We start from the raw sequence: 24485 nt of genomic DNA, 5'->3' as shown, positions 1-24485 counted from the left end.
TCGCTGCTGGTGAGTGCATCTCTAACATAAGGCCCAAACAGTGATGAGCCATCAATATGGGCATTAATAAAGGACACCTTAAAGGGATCCACAAGATCAGTCTCATCCAGAAAGATCTCCTTATGGACAGGCCTGAACCAGCAGCCTGTGAGGTACCTTCCCCTGTATGGGAGATTAGCCTCATCAAGGGGTTAGCAATGGATGAGCTTGGGAGAAAGTAACTTCGTCCAAAGGGATGAACTCAGAGGCTGAGAGCTCCTTAATCATCTCTCTATCCTTCTCCCTTAAAGTCAGTATCTTCAGTTAATGACTCCATCGGGTAGTCGATGTGCCTCCTTTTACACACCTTCCTCTGGGGGACTTCCTCTGTGGGGTACTCGGGGGAAGTATCAGAAGGGGATCTTTCCTGAGCAGGAAGATCTTGGACACTGCTCTGGGAGGGCTGGCTTGGGACAGAATGAGTTGTATCCTCTTAGGGTAATGGTCTTGAGCCAAGAGTAGGTTGCAGGATGTGAGATGATGGTTCTCCTTTATGGGAGAATGTCCTTTCCACTACTTGAAAAGCCAACGGACCCAGAGAAGTCCTCTCTGCTTCCCTCAGAGCCGAAGCAATGAAGGAAACAACCAAGACTCACCCCTCACCCCGGATTCATGGCCTCCAGAGAGAATCAGACCAGAGCTGTCGTAGGCCGAAGCACCCAGGGGAAGGGACAGATCCGACAAAGAGAGTAGACACCATTCCCCAGACACAGTGCAGACATCTCGGGTTAGAGATCCACTCTCATCTGAAGGGATAGGAAAGTACAGTTGTGTACACTTACCATAAATGTAGATGTCAGAGTGTATTCACTGCTGCAGTCATCACATTTGGGTTATCCCTCACATGGTAGCCCTTGGCTGGCTCGAATACCAGAGACTTAGTATTTCTGCATCAGTTGCTGTCGCTTCAGGACTGATGTCAGGTCGTCAGTAGTATAAAGTTAAGGAAGCAGTCGCCATTACATCAGTTTTTCTTGCCCTAACCTGTCAGGAGCCACCAGGTAGGAGCCAGGATCTGGTGGAAGAACCTCACCACTGGAAATAAATAGCAATATGTCCCTTGTAAGGAAAGAGAAGAAAGGGGGATGGAGGGAGGGAAACCAGGACTGCAACAGTGAATACACTCGAACATCTACACTTATGGTAAGTGTACACAACTGTACTATGTCCTTTGTATTTCACTGTTGCAGTCATCACATTTAGGTTGATTCCCAAAGCTGAGGAAATGGGTGGAGGCAGCCAAGGAAACTAGGGACTGGCTAGAATGCCCTGCAAGACTGCAGAGGCAAACCCTGTCCTGGATTTGGAGAAGAGAGGCAGGTGGTAATGCTTGGTAAAAGTGTGAACAGATGTCCAGGTGTCAGCCTCCAGGATGTCCCTGGTGGGGACTCTCTTGAGGAAAGCTGCAGAGGTGGAGGCTGCTCTGGTGGAGTGTGTCCTGACCCCCTTGGGTGGAGACTTTCCAGGTTGTTTGTAGCAGAAATGGATGCAATGTGCTATCCATTTGGAGATGGCTTTGCCTTCTGCCCTGGAGCAAAGCTAACCAGCAATTGATCAGACTTTCTGAAGGATTTAGTCCTGTTTAGATAGAATCTGAGCTGTCTGTGCACATCTAGAGAGTGCAGATTCCTTTCCCCTTTGTTCTGGAGATTAGGAAAACAGGTGGGCAAATGAATGGATTGGTTGAGAGCCACACTGGACACCACCTTGGGCATGAAGGATGGATTAGTTCTGAGGAATACCCTGTCAGCATGGAAGATGATGAAGGGTTCCATAGCCATGAGCACTTGCATCTCATACCTCTGGCTGAAGTGATGGCCAGAAGGAATGCAGTCTTCCAAGAGAAATTTTAGCTCTGCAGAGGAAGCTGGTTTGAAAGAGGGCAGGGTGATCTTTTCCAATACAAAGTTAAGGTCCCAAGCTGGTGTTGGTGCCCTTGTGGGTGGCCTCAAGTTGCTACCCCCTCTTAGGAACAGTTTGATCAAAGGGTGTGAGAAAAGAGGCTGCTCAGAGGGAAAATGAGCAGAAATAGCAGAGGCATGAATTTCTATACAGAAGAAAGAGGCCACTGTGTAGGTCAGCTAAGTAATCCAGGATGAGGGGAATGGAAGGCTGTGCCGTACTGGCTCCCTTAGCCTAGAACCTTTTCCATTTATCAGAATAAGACTTCCTGGTGCTAAGACGTCTGGCCTCACGGATAACATTCAGAGCCTTTTTACTGAGGTTGTCAGATTGGTTCGGGGTTAGGGAAAAAGCCAAGCTGCCAAACTGAGTGTCTGCAATTGGGGATGCATAAATTCCCCTTCCCTCTGGGTCAGGAGGTTTGGAATCTGAGGAAGATGCCATGGGGGTAGCGAGGATAGGCTGTGCAGCAAGGGGTACCAGTGCTGCCGGGGTCAGTCTGGAGCTATAAGAATGGTTCTTGGCTTTTCCTCCCTTATTTTGAGCAGTACCCCTCATAGGAACTGCTTGATCAAAGGGTGTGAGAAACGGGGTTGCTCAGTGGGAAAATGAGCAGAGACAGCAGAAACATGAATTTCTATAGAGGAGAAAGAGGCCACTATGCAGTAGGTCAGCTAATCCAGGAAGACAGGGAGTGAGGGCTGTGCCACATTGGCTCCCTTAGCCTTGATCCAAATGCAGAATCTTTTCCATTTGTCAGCATAAGAACTTCTGGTGCTAGGGTGTCTGGCCTCACGGATAATATCCAGAACCTGTTTACTGAGGTTGGCAGATTGGTTCAGGGTTAGGGAATAAGCCAAGCTGCCAAACTGAGTGTCTGCAACTGGTGACTCATGAATTCCCCTTTCCTCTGGGTCAGGAGATTTGGAATCTGAGGAAGATGCCATGGGGGCAATGAGGAGAGGCTGCGCAGCAAGGGATACCAGTGCTGCCGGGGCCAGTCTGGAGCTATAAGAATGGCCCTTGGTTTTTCCTCCTCTATTTTGAGCAGTACCCTGGGGATGAGAGGTAGTGAAGGTAAGGCATAGATGGATAAGACTGACCCAGGGGAAGGACAAGGCATCCACTTTCCAAGCCATACAGTGATGCTCCCCTGGTGCAGAATTTGCTGAGCTGATGGTTGGGGTGTGGGAGCCAAAGAGGTCGACCTTCTGGGTGCCCCATTTCTGAGTTATTAGGGTGAAGGTTCTTCTGTTGAGCTGCCACTCGTGTGGGTCCAGAAGATTTCTGCATAATTGGTCTGCCAGAGAGTTGAGAGAGCCTGGTAGGAATTGCGCTAACAGGTGTAGTTGCATGGCAGAGGCTGTGTGCCAAAGGGTCTTGGCCAGCCTGCACAGAGGGTAGGAGTGAGTCCCTCCCTGCTTGTTGATGCACCACATCACAGTGGTGCTGTCTGTTTTGATCAGGAGAGCCCCTGGAGATGAGACAGAAGGGGCTTGAAACCTCTCAAGGCGTGCGGCACAGCCATCATCTTTTTGGTTGATGTGAAGAGGGATTTGCTGTTGTCTCCAAAGGCGGTGTATACACCTGCTGTCCAGGTGTGCACCCCAAGCAAAGTCTGATGAGTCTGTGATGAGGGTCTGGGTGGCAGGGCGTGGTGAGAAAGGCAGCCCCTTGTGGGCGCATGCTGTTGCCCACCAAAGAAAATCTTTTCTGTGGCAAGGAATTATAGGTAGAAAAGTTTCCAGATCTTGAGTGTGTTGACACCAAAGGCTTTTTAGGTACCACTGAAGTTTACTCATATGCAGTCTGGCATATGGAATAAGTAGTATGCAAGATGCCATGAACCCCACAGGATTTTCCTTGCAGATAGCTGGGGCCTGGTGGCTAGTTGACAGAAGTAGGCTATTAGGAAAATTTGTTCCTCTGGTGTAAGGTATGCCATCTGAGAAGCTGTGCCCAGGCTTGCTCCCAGGAACATAATCCTTTGGGTGGGCACCTGTTTGGATTTCTTTTCATTGATTGTGTACCCTAGGAAGGTTAGTAGGGTCTTTACAAAGGCCAGGTGCTTGAGCAGCTTTTCCTGGATGTCTGCCTGAATAAGGCAGTCTAAGTATGGGTAAATCTGAATATTTCTTTGTCTGCAAAAAGCAATGGCCGGTGCCAGACATTTTGTGAAAACTCTGGGAGCAGTAAATAAGCCAAAGAGAAGCGCAGAGAACTGAAAGTGTTTAGATCCTGAATAACAAAAAACTCTCAGAAAATCAAATAAAGTAAAAACAGTCAAAACTGGAACCTCCAGGCTAAAAAGAACAAAATAATCACACGAGTGGTATCCAAAACATTTAATGGTGCTTTCTGGTACCTCGGCTCAAAAATCTTTAAGTAAATGATTTCTACACCATATAAGACAGCTTTTATATGCAAACTTACATAATTAAAGGTTCATCGTTGCCTCATTATTCAACTACAAATGCCATTAAATAATTTACTACAGACTGCAACATTAACCCCTTCAAGAACAGAACTGTATATAGCACCCCATACATAATGAATACGTGAAAAATTTGATAAATCTTTAAAACCCAGAAATGTGTAAAAATATATGAAACCTATCTAAAAAAAATTAATAAACTTTCCAACCAATTCATGTCTCTACAATAAGCTTTACAACTTCATGCAGTAAGTGAGAATATATATTATATGATATATATAACTTACATTTCTATACTGATAAAAATTAATATTCAATTCTTGATACAAGCCCCAAAGATATTTCCTGCATGATTTCCCGATAGGAACGTGGAGGTAGGCCTCTTTTAGATCTAGGGTGGCTAGCCAAGAATCCTTGGAGAGCATGGGTAGCAGCTGCTGGAGGGTGAGCATTTTGAATTTTGGGATCACCAGAAAGGTATTACGTATGGGTAGATCAATGATGGGGTGTTTACTGAGGTTGGCAGATTGATCAGTGGTCAGGTAATAAGCCAAGCCGCCAAATTTAGTGTCTGCAATTGGGGATGCATGAATTCTCCTTCCCTCTGGGTCAGGAGGGGTGGGATCTGAGGAAGATGCCATGGTGGCAGTGGGGACAGACCGCGCAGCAGTGGGTACCAGTGCTGTTGAGGCCAGTCTGGAGCAGTAAGAATTGTCCTTGGTTTTTCCTCCCTTATTTTGAGCAGTACCCTGGTGATGAGAGGTAGTGGAGGAAATGCACAGACCGATAGGTTGACCCAGGGGAAGGATAGGGCAGCCACTGTCCAAGCCATGCAGTGATGCTCCCTGGTGCAGAACCTGCTGAGCTGATGAATGGTGTGGGAGGCAGAGAGGTTGACCTTCTGGGTGCCCCATTTCTGAGTTACTAGGGTGAAGGTTTCTTTTGTCTAGCTGCCACTCGTGTGGGTCCAAAAGATTTCTGCTTAAGTGGTCTGCCAGAGAGTTTAGAAACCTGGCAGAAACTGTGCTAACAGGTGGAGTTGCAAGACAGAGACTGTGTGCCAAAGGGTAATGCCCAGCCTGCATAGAGGGTAGGAGTGAGTCCCTCCCTGCTTGTTGATATACCACATCACAGTGGTGTTGTCTGTTTTGATAAGGAGAGCCCCTGGGGAGAAAAGGGGTCTGAAAGCTGTCAATGCGTGCTGGACAGCTAACATCTCTTTTTGGTTGATGTGCAGATGGATTTGCTGTGGGCTCTATTAGCCCTGTATGCACCTGCCGTCCAGGTGTGCACCCCAAGCATAGTCTGATGCGTCTGTTGTAAGGGTCTGGGCAGCGGGGGGTAGTGAGAAAGGTAGTCCCTTGTTATGGAAGCCTGCTGCTGCCCACAAAAGAAAATCTTTCCTTAGGCAAGGTATCATTGTTATAAGAGTTTCCAGGTCTTGAGAGTGTTGACACCAAAGGCTGTTTAGGTACCACTGAAGTTTCCTCATATGCAGTCTGGCATATGGAAAGAGTAGAATGCAAGATGCCATGAACTCCAGAGCGTGCAGAATTTTCCTTGCAGATAACGGGTCTGGTGGGCAGTTGACAGAAGTAAGCTGTCAGGTAAGTTTGCTTTGCTGGTGTAAGGAATGCCATCTGGGAGGCTGTGTCCAGGCTTGCTCCCAGGAATATAACCCTTTGGGTGGGTACCAGTTTGGATTTCTTTTCGTTGATAGTGTACCCTAGGGAGGTCAGTAGGGACTTTATAAAGGCCAGGTGCTTGAGCAGATTTTCCTGTCTGCCTGAATTAGGCAGTCATCCAAGTATGGGTAAATATGGATATTCCTTTGTCTGCAAAGGCCAATGGCAGGAGCCAGACATTTTGTGAAAACTCTCGGAGCAGTAGATAAGCCAAAGGGAAGTGCAGAGATCCCTGATAGGAATGTGGAGGTAGGCCTCTTTTAGGTCGAGGGTGGCTAGCCATGCATCCTTGGAGAGCATGGGTAGCAGTTGCTGGAGGGTGAGCATTTTGAATTTTGGTATCACCAGAAAGGTGTTTAGAATGGATAGATAGAGGATGGAGTGCCAGGTGCCCTCTTTTCTGGGCACCAGAAAAAGTGTTGAGCAGAAACCTTGGCCTATCTGATTTGCAGGAACGTGCTCTATTGCCCTCACAGACAGCAGGGAAAGAACTTGCTTTTTCGCCTCTGCCCACTGGTTTGGAGGTAGATCTGGGAATCCTTTTGGGGTTGGAAGGGTGTGGAAAGAAAATTTGCATCACTGGGAGACTATGCTGAGGACCCAACGGTCGTTGGTAATGGTGGCCCAGGTGCTTGAGTGAAAGGAGAGTTTTTCTCCTAGGGGTAAGTGCAGGTGGGCAGAGGGTGGAGGTGGGGGAGGAGAGTCATTGTGAGTTCTTACCATGAGGGGGTGGCTTAGAACGCCTTGGTTTTGAAGTGGAGGAACTCCATCACTTAGATCTCTGCATTCCCTGTGACTGCTGTCTGGGGGGGGTTTGCTTCCCCGGGTTCTGGGCTGAACTGATCTGGTGGGAGCAGGAAAGGACCAACGCTTGGAGGGGCAATGCCTGCTGACCCTGGGTGGCTGGACCTGTAGGAAATCCTTAACTGTCTGCATAGATTTAGCTTTTTCTTCCATCTTTTTTTTAATACCTCCTCTGCCTTAGTGCCAAATAGGCTGTCTTTGTGCAAGGGTGCATCCAATAATTTAGATTTAACATGGTCTGGCAAGGGCTGTTCCTTAAGCCATGCATGCCTTCTAAGGACAGAATCGGTTACTGCTGCTTTGCAAGAAGCTCCTAGGGTGTCAAAACCACACAGTGTAAGGTGTGCTTAGTCACTTGACTTGCAGAATGCATTAACTCTTGTAACTCTTTATATTCTGCAAAAGCAGGAAAGGAAGACACTTTGAGGAGTTCCATGGTATTTTGCTGAAATTTTAGCATATGGAACTGGCAATTTAGTGCTCTGATTGCAAGAGTTGCTGAGGTGTATACTTTTTTACCCCATCTGTCTAATGCTCGGGAATCCCTATCTGATGAGGATGGGATTCTTAGCAGAGGTTGCTTTAATTCCTTTAGGCCCTTGAGAGATTACCTCAGGGTCAGCAGTAGGATTTTTGAAAATAAATTTGTGTGAGTCAGGGACTCTAATACCGGTCAGGTTTTCTGGGTGCAGGAGAGAGGGTGCCAGGAGTCAAACTGGATTCCAGGAAAACATCGTCCACAACATCCAGGACTGTGGGGGTGGGGTGGGGGGGTGACCAGATGTCTGTGCTGTGGAAGATCTAAGAATTCTCCGAGTCTCTTTTTAGACTGAGGGTAGTCTTGACATTCCCATTGGAAATACTCCCTTAAGGTATGAAGGGTTTCCCCAAAGGCAAATTTCCTCGGTGGAGAGTCTGAAGAAATGGAATCCTCTGCATCAGAATCCTCTTAAGCAGAGAGGGGTTGCATGTCTTCATATTCAGCTGCATCAGACTCCTGTTCAGACAAAAGCACTGGAGACAGATCTCTTTCTTTTGGAAGAGGTACCTTGGCTTCCCCTGATCAGCATAAGGTCTTCTGCCATTTTAAGCATTTGAGACGGACATAGGGAAGCAGGTGCCTGAGATTGGGTCGGTTTCTTGGGTGTGGTTCTTACCCTGGGCCTTAGAAACTCAGTAGTTTTCAAAAGAACGGTAGACATGAATGAAAGTAGTCGGTTTGTGTCGAGAATCGGTAGTGCGAAGTACTTCCTCAGAAACCAGTGCCTGCTCAGCGGCTGCTGACCCATCCAAGGTAGAGAACTGCAGGATCACTAGTCGAAGAAGAGTCTTGCGGCATACAGGACTCCGACAGGGTCTCAGTAGAGGCCTGCAAATCCACAGAAGCAGGCATCAGGGCTGCGAAAGCACCTCACTGAGGACCGGAGAACTGACTAGCTTAAACAGAAGCGTAGTCGGTAGGTTTGGACCTGTGCGGTCTGTCTCAGTCTTTATCCTTACATTTTTTCAGAAGATCTGCTGTTGGATGGCTTACCAAAGGCATATCAGAATTTGGTGACTAAGCGAAAATATCTAGCTACAATAAGGGCCCGATGATGTTTAGTTCTGACGTTAAAGCACAAAAGTGACAGTGAGGGACGTTGTGGTCTGGAACTAAGCAAGTGACGCAGTAAGAATGGAAGTCTTGGTGTGGTATTTGCTTTCCACAGGCGAGACAGTTGTGAACTTTTTTCTGGCATCGGTTAGTGCAAGAAAAAAGGATCCCCAACGGAATACTTAGCTTTAGAAGACTTCAGCTTCAATTCGGAAGACGAAACTCAGGTAGTGACCGACCGGGCTCTCGTCCGAACTGCTTCTGCTTCAGGCTCCTCGGCAAGAAAGACTGGTGTAATAGCATCGGCTGCCTTACTTTATACTACTAACAACAAGACATCAGTCCTGAAACGACAGCAAAAGATGCAGAAATACTAAGCCTCTGGTATTCGGGCCGGTGGCTAGCCTGGCAGGGATAACCCAAATGTGATGACTGCAACAGTGAAACATGAACATCTGGCTAGGCTTAAAATGTCCTACAATAGCAGCTAGCTTGGTACTTGCCTATGAAACTAAAAAAAGACCACTTCTGCCCCAAAAGTAATATAAATACAGCTTCTCCACCAAAAAAAAAAAAAAAACTAAATTTAGGATGCTTAAACAAACTTTTAAACTGCCAGAATTAATAGTGGTCTCCTATTTAAAAGTACATTAAAGTCACATGACAATCAATTTAAAAAGTTGCTAGTTTAAAATGTACTTCCTAAAAGAAAGCAAGTTTAAACGAAAACAAGTGGAAGTTTTTTTCCTGCAAAGTGAACTTGTCTGCCCAGCAAAGTTACAGCAAAAGCAGACAGCCAATCCTCAAAAGCCCAAACAGAAGTGCTCTCTTCTGCATCAGGAAAGTGCTGAAGCGCTTGGTGCCCAAACCTGTCTTTTAGCTCATCTTCAGCTGACTGTTTGGGCATGTGGACAGTGCCCTGAAGCTTTGGAAGCTATACAGGATATAACCTATACAGCTTAGGCTACTGCAGCAATAATCAATATGAACATCGATGGCTGCTATCAAATCTAGTGCCTTTAGACAAAGGGCTGCAGGATCTAAACTCAAAAGCAGAATTTTTGAAACCGTTTTAGAGAAAAAATTAAATTCAGTGGGAGGCTGACTTTGCTAGAGTGCCCAATCCAGCTGACGAAGATGTGTAATGGCAGTGTTCACTGTCATGCTTAAAGCACTGAAACATTAGCAGTAGTAAAGAATCCAGATACTTCATTGCTTGTGTATCTATGAGCCAGTTACCTCTACAGAGAAACACCTCGCCCACCACAACTTTTGTTTTATTGCAAGCAGCAAAATACATGAGGTAAACATACTGGAAGCTGAAGTTAGGCAAAAAAGTACTCAAAACTGGAAATGCCTATATGCGATGTAGAAGAACAGGAACTTCATAGACTCTTCTCAAGAATCTTTAGATGTGAGCATTTGCCAAGTCCAAAAGAGTGCATCAATTCTCCTCTTCACAGACAAGGGAGAACTGACTGCACCAAGACCATCAAAAGCTTTTGTTGTGTTAGACATTCACTGAGGTCCAGAATCATCCTGTGGTTCTTGGTCTTTTCGGAGATTAAAATGAATCCAAAGTAATACCCATGTCCTCTATGACTGGTCTTTTTTGAGGGAGTTTTTCACGTCGTTATCAATGGTCACATGATTTGGATGGAGCAGGATGTCTAATGGCAGTGAGTGCAGCTTAGGACGGGCGCAGAAAGGATTTTACAGCCTCCAGATACTGTACAGATGCAGGGACAACCTTCAAATGCCTTCAGAGTGACAGCTGAATAAGTTCATAGGGATTCTACTGTTGCCTTCCTGAAGAACAGCAGTGGTACTCTGGGTGAAGAGAACTCCTATCACTAGGTGGGCATCCATTCTGGAAGCTGCTTTTTAGTTTTGGTTCCTCCCAAATTGCTGACCTTTCTGTTGTTGCTGCTGACCATGTTTTAACTAAAACAGATATAAATTTTCTTAATTCTGTAGAAATGCATGCTGGAGGAAGCCCTGAAATTACATGCCAAAATCCAGAACAGTCTCAATCTCTCCTTTCACTATCCAACAGTTTTTCCTTCATCACAGGTCCAAAAAGGTGAGCACCACTAAATGGTGCACTAAGAAAGGACATCTGGAAGTTCTAAGAGCAATATTTCATAGCCAGGGTGAAGGCAATCACTTACAGCCTTAGCTGCACCGTCCATGGCATAATGTGCAAGGCTCATGATAAGAGTTGAAATGATGAAACAGTGGGAGCCTTGGAGGCAAGCTTGGATTCGTTCTTGGCATCTTCAGACAGCTTTTGCAACATTTTGCTCATTTCATCAGCAAGCTCAAACAGAACATATGGGACAGAGTAGTGGCACTGTAATTATGAATGTAGAGGACACAGACGCCCTCTGCCCAAACAGGTCCAACATCCAGGACTCCTTGCCAGGTTAAAACTTCTGGGCTCAGCAACCCTTAGGGTCACTGCCATAACCATCGCAGGAAAGTTAGCCCAACAATACCAGTTCTGAAGCAGCTAGGGGATCTCGTATCATCTTCTAGGGATAAGGCCCACAAGTCTGGTTCCTTTCAAGCCTCACTAATGAGGAACAAAAATCTTATCAGCAGGAAGAACCACCAAGGATGCTAAGAGGGGAGACCAGAAGGCTTCAGGCAAAGTCATTTCCAGAGATGGAGGGAAAGCTCTATGGGCCATTCCTCCCATGTCTGCAGCAATTTTAAGATATCTGTGAACTTGTGTTCATCTGAAGGGATTGCAGGGTAATTATCATCTCCAACACCGACGTCTGATGCAGCAAACTCCAGAGGGAGAGTTTGTGTGCTTTCCCGTACACATGCGTCTCCTCTTCCCTGGACCCCTCCCCACTGAGGAAGACAATCAAGTGGAAGAAAGGCCAGATTTCTTTCAATAATAATCACCAGACCTATGACCCCCTATTACTACTACAGGAGGAAACTTGGAGGTCTGCAGGTATGGACACAGTTGGATCTCATTTAGAAACCAGCTGTGAAGCAGGCACAGAGGGAGACACATTTAGAAATGACTGCAGCATCAGAACAATTGGCTTGTTGAATCCCTTGAGAAAACCAAAGGCTTGAATTCCAAGAAGATTAAGTTCCAAAACAGCACTGAAGGCATCAATACCAAAACAGACTTATACTCGTGAAACCTGAAGCTCAGGGTCACAATGAAGCTCAGCAGAAAAAAAACTGAACACTACAACTGCTGGCATCAACTCTGCAGTCAAAACAGAAGAAAATGGATTGTGGTTCTTAATCAGTCAATCCTAAACCACTTACTTTAGTCAACTGCCACTGACATTCCTGGTGCTGAAATAGAGGCTGAGGAGGAGGCTCTCAAACAAATAGGGTAATGTGAGACGGCTCCTCTTCACTCTGGAAAAAGGGGGAGTATACATCCACTTCCACTTGTACCTGCAGCAAGGACTTCAAAACTTTGCTATAGTCAAAGGCAAAAGTAAAAAATCTAAATGGGAAAAAGCAACACACCTACTAGACTTGGCAGACATGGTGGACAGAAATGTGGAAGACACAAACCATTTGAGTCTTGATTTGGAGAGAAAACTTGTACTTTCTTGCCAAGCCCTCCTAAGTTGCTGCCTTTCTACCACACTAGATAATTTAGACACGAGTCACTAAACTGAATATCAAGAGACTCCCCCTCGAGTTCTGGGCTACTTATGGGAAAAGAAACAGCTTCCCTACAGTTCCTCTTTCCTCTTTCTTCTTGTCTCCTTAGATCTGAATTGCCAGCGTACAACACAGAGGACGTCTCTGTCCTGGGGCAGAATGTTATGTCTGCATGCCTTACATACTTTAAACAAAGAAGGCTTCTGCATGTCACACCCTTGCAACCACATGCACACAGACAACAACACACAGTCAATTTAATAAGCCCCCAAAGTCCAAAGAGCAGATTAAAACTCCAAAAACAAATAAAAACTGCAGCCTACAACACAGTTAATAATAATGATATCCTATGTACGCTAACTATGGGGGTGACATCCTCTAAATGAAACGGACGCGAGTTAGACGCCCTCTAACTAAAACAGATGCTAACTAGGAAAGGGGAAAAAAAAAACTACCTAAATATTAGCATTAATTTTAACTACGACATTTGAGATTAAAGGGAGGGGAAAAATGAAAAGCAGCCTCTAACTTAAGCAGGTGAGAGTTAGACATCCTCTAAGTTAAACAGACACTAACTAAAATTTAAAGAAAGGGATATGACAGAAAAGAAATATGCTAAGGGAAGGCTAACAGGAAATCTTTAAGAGTAAAATTAAAAGTGTAATTTAAAGAGAAAAATACTAACAACTTAGCACAGGCTAGAAGATCCTTCTCACAGCGAGGCAAACAAGGTCTGAGAAGTTAGGGAACTGCATTATGGGTAGGGAAAGATGCCCATGAGCTTTGCTGAAGACTTCTTTATCATCACCCCATTACATAGGGCTGGCACTAATGTAAGATGACAGGCCATTTTGTTTAGAATATTCTACTAGAATGCTGTTTCCTCAAGGGGAAACTAAATTAAGCAGCATTCAGTGGAAAAGTAGAGCAATTTACTTATGGGAAGTACTTCCATGACTTCCAAGCAGGGGGAAAGGCTTTACATCATTTTCACATGCACATAATGGCGGCCATCTCTTGGGGTACTACAATCTGGGGAGAAGTGCATCTTCTCCATTGTAATGATTTACCGAATGCTGCTTCAATCATTTCCTTTAAGGAAACAGCATTTGATGAACAAAACATGCCAAATGAAGCACTGCTGTGGACCACAAGCTTGAAGCTAGTACAATAAAAACTGCAAATTTTTACCACAGTTAAGTATTGTAGTTTTCAGTGAAAAAGAGCTGTTCACACCAAAGCATCCCGATTCTTAAGATACCTTATCCCAGTGTATAGAATACTTTGAGTAGGGCAAAGGTGGCCTGAATGGTTCAAGTTTGTGTGTGCCAATGTAGTGTGCATTACAAATTGTGCCATTCCACTTAATCAAAGACTGCCTGCAGTATTCCTGCAAAATATTAGCAGGCTAAAATTATGATCCTGAACCATATCAGTATCTGTATTGCTCTAGGCACTGGTGAAGGTCTGAATTGGGACAGTAAATAACCACTTACACTTCTTTATAAGTTTTGTGAAGAACAAAAATACTTATTTATGGGAGATTCTTCACTTTCAAGTGATATTTTAGTTGATTCAGAAGCAGAAACATTATAAATAATTTCAGCACTACACTAAAGACCTATGTTGATGAGTGTTGACACCCCTGCACTGGCACAGTAATCAAGAAGCCTCAATCCTCACCACTAGCACCAGTGAGGAACATGCTCATTGGGAGAATGACAAATACACACACAGTAAAGTACAATTTCCCTTAAGAGAACACAGAGATCACAGTCAGTCTAGGGCTGGTTTCTCCCTCTTTCTCCAGATCCCCAATAAGACCCCCCCACTGGCACAGCTATAGGGCTAAGATCTCAGCCAACTGGTGAAGCCAAAAAGTACAGTTTTGTACCTACCATAAATGTAGATGTTCGAAGATCCACATTGCTGCAGTCCTTACACTTGGGTAGTCCGCTGTCCTCGGTCGGCCCGAATATCAAAGTATTAGGCTGACGTCGGTCAAGGCGCTTAAGACTGACATCAGGACGTCAGGGTACAAATGCGCATGACCGACGTCATATCCTCAGTCTTTTCTTGCCCCAGATGTCAGAAGACCCTAAAAAGAAAGGTCAAAACCAAAAGACAGCAAAAAACAACCAACCACCCTTGCACTAATCATATGTACAAAATATACACTATCCACAATATTCACAACCTAAACCACACAACCGCCTCTAACTACAGAGGAGAAGGAGGGAGGGTAAATTGGACAGCAGCAATGTGGATCTTCGAACATCTACATTTATGGTAGGTACAAAACTGTACTATGTTCTTCATCTCGCATTGCTGCACTCCTTACACTTGGGTAGAATCCCAAAGCAGAGGTAAGGGAGGATGGCAAAACTATAAAGCAGTAGGAGCTGCCAAAATGCCCTGTAAAATTGCAGTGGCAAAACCAGCCCTAGATTTAGAGTAAAGTGGAAGGTGGTAATGCTTAGAGAAAGTATGCACTGAACTCCAAGTAGCTGCCTCCAAAATATCTTTAGTTGCCACCCCTTAAAAAGCTGTAGAAGTGGCAGTAGCCCTAGTGGAATGAGGCCTAATCCCAGCTGGAATCTCCTTACCATGATGGGAATAACAGAAAGCAATACAAAACCCAATCCACTTAGAAATAGTTTGTTTTGACACAGGCTTGCCCTGAGAACTCAAAGCAAAAGAAACAAATAACTGCTGAGACTGCCTGAATCCTTTAGTTCTGCTCAAATAATATCGCAACTGCCTGTGTATATCCAAAGTGTGCAAAATCTTTTCCCCTTTATTTTGGGGGTTTGCATAAAAAGTAGGCAAATGAATAGTTTGGTTTAAAGCCACACTAGAAACCACTTTAGGCATAAAGGAAGGATTAGTACGCAAAGATACCCTATCCTTATGGAAAATTAAGAAAGGCTCAACCGCCATAAGGGCCTGTAATTCAGAAACCCTTCTCGCAGAGGTAATGGCCAACAAAAAAGCAGTCTTCCATTTTAAATATTTCAACTCGGCAGTAGCTGCAGGCTCAAAAGGTTGTAGAGTGAGTTTCTCCAACACAAAATTGAGATCCCAAGCAGGAGTAGGAGCTCTACGTGGGGGTCTTATATTCTTTGCCCCTCTAAGGAATTGCTTAAACAAAGGATGCGAAAACAATGGTGGGTCACAGTCATAGTGAGCAGAAATTGCTGCAGCATGAACCTTAACAGAAGAGAAGGACAAACCTTTGTCCAGTAACTCAGTAAGATATTGAAGAGCCACACAAATTAGGCTGAGAAACATCAAATTCCTTTGCTGTACTCCAAAATAAAAATCTCTTCCATTTATCTGCGTACACTTTCCTTGTACTAGGCCTTCTGGCCTCCAAAATAACATTCAAAACTTGCTGTGGAAGCTGAGACCCTCCAGGGTTTAAAACAGAATATGCCAGGCTGTTAGATGAAGAGAGTGAAGTTTGACATTGAGTAAATGACTGTTCTCCTGAGACAGCAGGTGTGGAATCGAAGGCAAAGGCCATGGAGGCTCCCGTACCAGACTTCTCAGTAATGGGTACCAGTGCTGTCGAGGCCAATCTGGAGCTATTAAAATCATCTTTGGCTTGTCCTGTCTGACCTTCAGGAGTACCTTTGGGAGGAGAGGCAGAGGTGGAAAGGCATACACATGAAGATTGCTCCAATTGAATGAAAGAGCATCCACTTTCCAAGCTGTGGGATGAAACCTTTTGTGCAAAACTTTGGCAGCTGGTAGTTTAGTGGAGAAGCGAACAGATCTATGTCTGGAGTTCCCCATAACACTGTCAATTTCTGAAATACATGAGGATCCAATTTCCACTCGTGGGGATCCATAATTTGTCTGCTCAACACATCTGCTAAGGAGTTCTGTGCTCCCGGCAGAAACCTTGCCTGAAGATTCAGCTGTAAACTGAGAGCAGTCTCCCACAAAATCATTGCTTGTCTGCATAGAGGATAAGAATGCGTTCCCCCTTGCTTGTTGATGTACCACATGACAGTTGTGTTGTCTGTTAGAACCAACACCTGCCCTGGAAGAAGTAAATCCTTGAAAGCTATTAATGCAAATTGGACTGCTAACATCTCCTCCAAGTTGATATGTAGATGTTGAAGTCTGGCAGGCCACGTGTCTTGTACCCACTTTCCATTTAGATGAGCTCCCCAAGCTTTGTCTGAGGCATCTGTCGTTAGAATCTGACTCGCCTCTGGTCGAGTCACAGAGAGTCCCTTGTTTAGGTGACATTCCTGAGCCCACCACAAAAACTCCTTTTGAATGCAAGGTATTATCTGAATGACAGTGTCCATATCTTGGCAGTGCTGTGTCCATACATTTTGAGATACCATTGTAGCTTCCTCATATGCAGTTTGGCATTGGGAAGCACCAGAATACAAGATGCCATGAACCCCAAGGCTTGAAGGACTGTCCTTGCAGTCAGCCTGGACTGATGAGACAATTGATGGAAGTAAAGAGAAAGATTCTTTTGTTTGTCCGGGGTCAAAAAGGCCATCTGGGATGCTGTATTCAGTCTCACACCCAGAAAGCACATGTCCTGAGAGGGTACTAGACTGGACTTTATTTCATTCACAGAATACCCCAGGCATCTTAGCACTGCTATCACATACTGTAAATGATGAAGAAGTTCGTCCTTTTCTTGGGCCAGAATCAGGCAATCGTCCAAATAAGGATAGATCTGTATTCCTCTTAGCCTGAAGAAAGCTATTACTGGAGCCAGAACTTTCGTGAACACTCTGGGCGCAGTAGATAAGCCAAAGGGCAATGCAGAGAACTGATAATGAGAAGTCCCAGCCCGAAAACGTAGATACTTCCTGCAACTGAGCCTGATAGGAACATGAAGGTAAGCCTCCTTGAGATCCAGAGTCACCATCCAGTGATCTCTGCCCAGCAGAGGCAAAAGCTGTTGTAACGTCAACATTTTGAACTTGGGAATGTCCAGATATGTGTTGAGGATAGATAAATCCAAAATTGGTCTCCACGTGTTCCCCTTCTTTGGTACTAGGAACAGGCGAGAATAAAATCCTAGGCCCACTTCTGGTAGAGGGACCGGTTGTATGGCCCCTATTTGAAGTAGCAGAGAAATTTGTTTGTGAGCCTCTAGTCTTTGCTGAGGAGGAACGTCTGGCATGCCTTTGAAAGGAGGCAAGGTATGGAAATAAAACTTGTAACCTTGGTGTATGATATCCAATACCCATCTGTCTTGAGTAATCAAACTCCAATTTTCCTTGAAGAGTGCCAACCTTCCTCCCAAAGGTGCTGCCAGGCAAGAAGGATCTGGCAGCTGAAAAGGTAGGTCATTGGGCCTGTTTACGAAAGGACTGGCCCCTGCCCTCACCAAGACTGTGCAGGTGAACTCCCGTTCTAGGTCTGAAGGAACTCTGAGCTCTGCCCCTACCACGTCTAGATCTACCCCTAGACTGAGAATCATAAGAAGGATACGTCCACCCCTTAGCAGGCCAATTCCTACTAAACTTCGGAGGCTGAACTTGCAAAAAATCTTTAACAGCCTGCATAGACTTAGCCTTGTCTTCCATTTTCTTCAAGACTGACTCCACAGGTGAACCAAACAACACATCAGACTGTAAAGGAGCATCCAAAATCCTTGTCTTAACATGGTCAGATAAATTCTGATCCCTCAGCCAGGCGTGCCTGCGAAGAACTGAACCAGTGGCATCCACCCTAGACGAGGCCTGTACAGCATCAAAACCACATTGCAAAGAATGCTTACCCACCTGTTCCGAGACATGCACCAAATCTTGTAATTCTTTACACTCAATGCCTTCCGCCAGAGCACCTACCTTAGACTTCAATTGAGAAAGAAGATAGTTTTGATATTTCAACATGTGAAACTGGCAATTCAAAGCCCTCATAGCTAAGGTGGAAGAAGTATAGACTTTCTTTCCCCATCTATCCAAAGCTCTGGCCTCTTTATCTGGAGGAACCGGATTTTTTACAACAGAGGCCTTGACACCCTTAGGTCTCTGACTAACAGTTTCTGGGTCCGCCCTAGGACTCTTATAAAGATATTTATGAGCCTCAGGCACCCTGTAATACCTATCCGGTTTAACAGGAGCAGGAGGCAAAGAATCAGGATTAAGTGAAGCCTCTGCAAACACATCTTCCACAACATCCAGAACAGGTGGTATAGCCAAAGGCCTATGCTGGGTTGAAAACAAAGACTCCCTAAGCCTTTTCCTGGAATCAGATAAGTCCTGACCTTCCCACTTAAAATGTTCCCTCGTGGAATGAAGAGTCTCCTGAAAAGAAAAATCCTCTGGAGGAGAAGCAGAAGGAGTCGAATCATCTGCATCAGAATCAGAATAAGGAGAGTACTCCTGCAAGTCTTCAGCCGAAGACTCTGAAACATCCGTAGCCTGCTCAAAACTCCCCAACTCTGGTTCCACCCTAGGCCTCTTATCAGGAGGGGGCAAAGAACCTCTAATCAAAGTAATTAAATCTTCTGCCATTTTAAGCATGTGCTTCTTGGGCACAGATCCTGTTGAACTAGGAGTGACACCAACAGAAGCTAAACCTGGCCTGCCTCTGGGAGAAGCCTTGGAAACAGAAGAAGAGGGCCTAACCACCCTAGGAAGGGAGGGGAGTACAGTAACCTGAGAAGCCCCTTCAGCCTGACCTGCCTCCTGAGAGGCCACATCCTGCAATATCAAAGTCTCCCCCTGGGACTCCAGAGAAGCCTCCGGCGGAACCACCGGTTCCACTGACACCTCTAAAGAACCGGCGTCCAGTACGGACGACTCTTCTTGCCTGGGCTTAGCTGCTTTGTCTTTGCGCTTCTTCGAAGAAGCGGCCGGAGCATCCGACGGCATATTATAATTGCACCGCTTCCCGAAGACCAACCTGGCACAATCTAACCTTCGCTTAATAGTGCGCTTATTGAACCTAGCACAAAAGCGACACCCAACAACGTCGTGCTCAGGCCCCAAACAAGGAATACACAAAGTATGATAATCCCTATGCGGTATCTGTTTCCCACAAGAAATACAGTTATTCACTTTTTCTGACATCCGGTAAACCACTGAGGCAAGAAAAAACTAAAATTTTCCCCAACGGGGTACTTAGCCAACTTTGACTCGGTCTGAAACTCTGAATTTGAAAAATTTCAGAACGCCGAACGGCACTTGCAACGCTGCTTCTGCATCGGACCATGCGGCAAAAAAGACTGAGGATATGACGTCGGTCATGCGCATTTGTACCCTGACATCCTGATGTCAGTCTTAAGCGCCTTGACCGACGTCAGCCTAATACTTTGATATTCGGGCCGACCGAGGACAGCGGACTACCCAAGTGTAAGGACTGCAGCAATGTGAGATGAAGAACATCCTCCAGCACCCTCTCTGTCCAACCAGTGCTTGGTGTCCCTGTGCCAAGTAGCTGACACACACACACACACACACACACACACACACTGAGATTTGATTTATATACAAACAGACACTCCTGGGGAAGGCTGGCACAGGTTTACTAGCCATGTCCCCTTCTGCAGGGACCATAAGGTACTTATTACTACCACCAACCACTACTTTTATCAGCTACTATAAGGCTCTTCCCAAAGGATGACCAATCATACTGTGTGATGTTACTATTATCCAGACAATATTCAATAACTCAATACAGTGATTACAGAGTTCAGAATCACAGGAAATATGTTAAAACATTGCAGGACAGTCTCAAATAAACACAGAAAATATCTAAACTATATATATATATATATATATATATATATATATATATATATATATATATATATATATAAATAAAAGACACTTTTCCCCTAGTTGCTATTAGCAAGACAGAAGTACTAAAGATGGATGTTTCCAGGTCCAAAGACAAATACGAAATGCACAGTCTCTGACAGAGTTCCCAAATTAATATCAAAACATTATTACTGGGTCAGCCTGGATGACATCACTATTTGTCACCTGCCTTCAGTTCCCAGGCTAACAGATACCAACATAATTTTTAGCATTTCTGTATGAGAAGTACATCTCTCTCAGAAGTTTGCCTAGAACTGGAAGTTGTAAAACAGTTAAAGACTTACATTTTAAACCTAATAATTATTTGTTTCACGACAGTATAAAGAAACCTCTAGGTGGAGACATCCTGTCTCCTTCAGTGAAACTGAGAGAAACACAATCGTAAAACAATTCACTTATTTTCTTACCGTCTGCAAGTTAACTCTGTTCTTTTCCAGAAGGGTACACTGTGGTTACATTCTTGAAGTTCAGTAGAGAACACACAGTTCAACACACACTTCTGCACCAGTAGTTTAATATACACAACACATAGTTCTCTTACATTTGTAAGACAAGCGTATGACTCATTAATATTCACAAATGACATATGATTATTTACAAAATTCTAGATAGCTGGGCTGGCAGCATTTCGGTTTGTCACAATGAGAACTAGTCCTTTTTCCTCCTCAGGAGGGAATGACTTGTTTTTCATTCCCTTTTTCTTAAAAGGGAATTGCCATTAAAATGAAAGTTAAAAAAGCCTCTATTTCTCTCTCTTGCACTCTCTTTCCTTTCTCTATCATTAAGCCTGGTTTTAGGATAATCTTTGGTTTCTTTAGTTTTTGGAGATTTCAGCTTTTCCACTTTGAGGGTTCATCAGCTTTGGCTGCTTTTTCTCACCTAACTCAGACTTCCTTTAAATATATGTAACAATTTCTGTCAACAGAAGGACTTAAAATCGTCTAATTTCAGTAGCTTTCTCAAGTCTCTTAACTGTCATCATTGCAAGTTCATACAATATCCTAAGGTGTGAAAGCAACCTGTATGGCAAGCTTTGTGTGTTATTTCTGTACCATTACCTTATAAAACAGACATCAGTACGTAAGCCGCAAAATTAATTCTAAACTGTTAACCTCTGGAACTATTTCCACAAAATATGGAAACAAATTTAAATATAAATACTTAAGAATGATAAAATTACTAACACACTTAAAGAAAATACACTTTAAATGTGCAAGGCAATGGTACTGTACAAGCAGCATGTGGCTAACTCTGGATATTTCCCTTTTGCAGGTGGGATTTGCATGCCTGGAAGTCAGATCTAATGAGTGACAGAGGAGGTGCATATGCTACAGACACTGTAGTAACAGCACGGCCCAAAAAGATTACTTGCTTTACCATCCTCTCCCTAAGGCAAAGGGCAATATTTTAACCATTGCACTGGTAATACAGATGCATTACTGCCCGTTTAAATACTACATCATTCCACTCATGTCTCCAGCAATTAGACCATAGGTACTACGAAAGCAGCATTTCCACACAATGTAAATCATTCATAATATATATATATATATATATATATATATATATATATATATATATATATATATATATATATATATATATATATATATATATATATATATATATACACACACACACAAGCAATACAAGCATCAGTTTAAGCAGAAATTAAACCACCTGTGAAGCTTTTGAAGATGAAATGGTATCAGACATAATGCATCATATATCTCATCATAAAATTTATCCTTTACAAATTCTGCACATTCTAAGAGCTATTCCTCTTAAAGAAACAAAGGACCTGTGTGACTTCTAATCTTCTAAAACATATCTATCGTACATTGCTACTGTTTATTTAATTTACTCACCTTTCTGGTATATGGATTCCCATTCTTAGCATCTCATTCTGAAATAGGTCTTTGTTGTTACATACAGTGCAACGGAAGAAAAACATCCCAGCACTCAGAGCTTGAGTCTAAAAAGAATACAAGGCACATCAGTAATTTAATAAAAATAAGAACTGTATTACAAGCACGCATACCACTCCTATAGCTGTGCAGCAGATGGCATGCATATTCCTTAGAGTAAAAGCCCCAAAAGCATTGCTCTGTGAGACTCCCATAACAGGACATTTTCAAGATTAAACACCAGTACATTTCCTACAGGTAGTGTTGTGTGCCAGTAGGTACTTTTGATATGCTCTGAACTTTACAGCTAACATCTGTTGGGACCACCCTGGGCCAAAACTGCTGCGTACCACCCATAGCCATCCATCCACACCCCCTTTTCCCCCCACTTTTGCACAAGGGGTCGTGGGGTGTCACTTCCAACAGTGGCAATCAAATAGATCCAAGGTTTACACCGTCGGTTAGCTAGCCTTGCTGCATTACTTCTTCCACAACAGACACTCATGCTCACACTCACACCTGTACCCATTTAGAGAGTGTCCAGTCCACCTACTGCATGCCTTTGGAATGTGGGAGGAAAGCAAAGCACCTGGAAGAACCACATGCAAACACAGAGGACATTCAGTCTCCACATGGAAGGCATCCCAGCTGAAAATCGAACCAGGGAACCTCCTGCTGTGAAGTGGCAAATACACTGTGCTGCCCATACATCTGTTTATATACTGAGGTATGCAACAATCCCAAAATGCAATACAGGATTGTTGTGTACATCAGTATATAAAAAGAGATTCTCCTCCAAACTCCCTTAATTTTTTCTTGTGGAAAGAAAATGTAAACCTAAATGGATGAAGACAAATGTTGTCTAGAAAGACAAGAAAACCAGCACTAAAGACCTGTAAACAAATCTACAATGAAAAGTGTAAAAAAGTGATCTGAGGGAAATGTATTGCTTTGTCTTGTGTGTACTATTATTTCATGATGATCTTGCAACACGGTTTTTACAGGAAGGACAGAATGGAAATTTGACAAGCACATAAATAGACACTATTGCGTGAAAGAAAAAAAAAAAATAGAGCTAACCAAGAACACACATCCTACCCAGTGGGCTCATTCTCTGGACATGCACCCAATCTGCAGTGCTTAGTGTGTTTCAAAGATATTGCGGTAACCATATATTATCAAAAATGAAGGCATCAGAAGTTGAACCCACCACAAAAAAGAATGACTATTTAGATGGGGCAGCAAGTATTTTCTGTATCAGGTGGGGGAAGAACATTTCTCTTCAAGAAACTGTCAGTGTATTTTCATGCACTTACTGCTTTGATGGGCCCTGCTTCATGATCTTACTCCACCATGCCCTTCACAAAGGAAATAAAAAGTTTGGCATTTTAATTGGCAGCTTAATTCCTACCACACAAACAAATACATCAATGAATATCCATAGAATGATCTTCATTATTATGAGTCTGAAAACAAACCATCAGATGTCTAAATTTGTGTAATCTTTTCAAAGAAAACAGACTGAACATTGAATTGCTCTGCAAAGACACAATGCCCTTGCTATCTCTTGGGGAATCACTGAATATTTCTATAGAGAATAAGGTTTGAAGTTTGAAATTTGTCTGGCCAAAAGAGATGCATTTAGAAATATTGCTCAGAATGTAACTTTCTGCCCTTGCTGTTTAAGTGGACCAAATCGAAACAGGTGTAGAATCAATCTTCCAAAACTACACAGCACTAAGATAAAATAACAGATTACAGAAATGGTCAATGATGATTTACAACACTGCATACATTAAAAAAAATAATTTTTCTGCAAATCTATGCACACAGAGGGGATGAGATTTGTGGGAAAACTGCCTACACACATCAGGTTTTGCACATTTTTAAAGTTTTTTTTCCCTCAAAAATAGCCACTGTCAAACAAGCAATTATTTCAGGTCATTAAGACTGAAGTATCCGTGACCAGCATTTCTCAAAGTCCTTATTTCTGAACAGAACAGCTTACAAGTCTGGAGGGAGTTTAAAGTAATAGCAGTACTTGTTCACTCAGAGTGGCATTTCAGTGCTGGCTGCACACAAACCTGTAATGGGATTGGTTGTTCTAACCAATCCCATTACAGGTTTGTGTGGAACCAGCACTGAAATGCAACTCTTGAGTGAACAAGTACTGCTATTACTTTAAACTCATGCGGAACTTGGACTTTTGTACATGTAGGTTCAATTGGCTGAGATCCAAGATGGGTCTCAGGTCCCCTGTTCTTTTCAGCACCAAAAAAAATCTGGAGCAAGTCCCTAATCCTACTTGGTCCACAGGGACAGGCTGGATGGCTCTCTTTGAAAGCAACTTTTTTATTTCTGAACGTCTGGAATTCTCTTGGTTGGCGGGGAAGGAGAAGGGAATATAACCACCTCTGGAAATTATCTTTAATATCCACTCGTCTTGGGTGATGTCTTGCCAGGCTTCTGGGAATAAAGAAATGCGACCACCGACCGGCTCCAGAGATGCACAGTGGGGCCTCCTTTCAGGAGCGTTGGTAGGGAGAACCACGAAAGGAATCACGGTCCCCCTGGTTACGCGGGCCTCCTTTGCCTCTAGTGCAGTGCCTACCTGAATTTCCACCCCCTCCCCTGCCTCTGGAGGGGGAATCACTTTGTGCATCC

General features: G+C 43.9%; 1 protein-coding gene across 6 annotated transcripts in view; it reads right to left on the bottom strand.

The window, feature by feature from the left end:
• Positions 1-24485, bottom strand: part of G2E3 (G2/M-phase specific E3 ubiquitin protein ligase) — a 1254036-nt gene that overhangs the window by 614854 nt on the left and 614697 nt on the right. For all 6 annotated transcript variants that reach the window (XM_044073806.1, XM_044073803.1, XM_044073801.1 and 3 more), the window contains one exon: positions 21783-21889. In XM_044073806.1, coding sequence (XP_043929741.1) covers positions 21783-21889 — 107 coding nt within the window. The remainder of the gene's footprint in view (positions 1-21782; positions 21890-24485) is intronic.

The sequence above is a fragment of the Protopterus annectens genome, chromosome 6.part0 (genome assembly GCF_019279795.1).
Source record: "Protopterus annectens isolate FY-2018-M chromosome 6.part0, PAN1.0, whole genome shotgun sequence".
NCBI lineage: Eukaryota > Metazoa > Chordata > Ceratodontiformes > Protopteridae > Protopterus > Protopterus annectens.
Note: the sequence above shows the minus strand (reverse complement) of the source record. Positions and strands in the feature narration are given on the sequence as shown.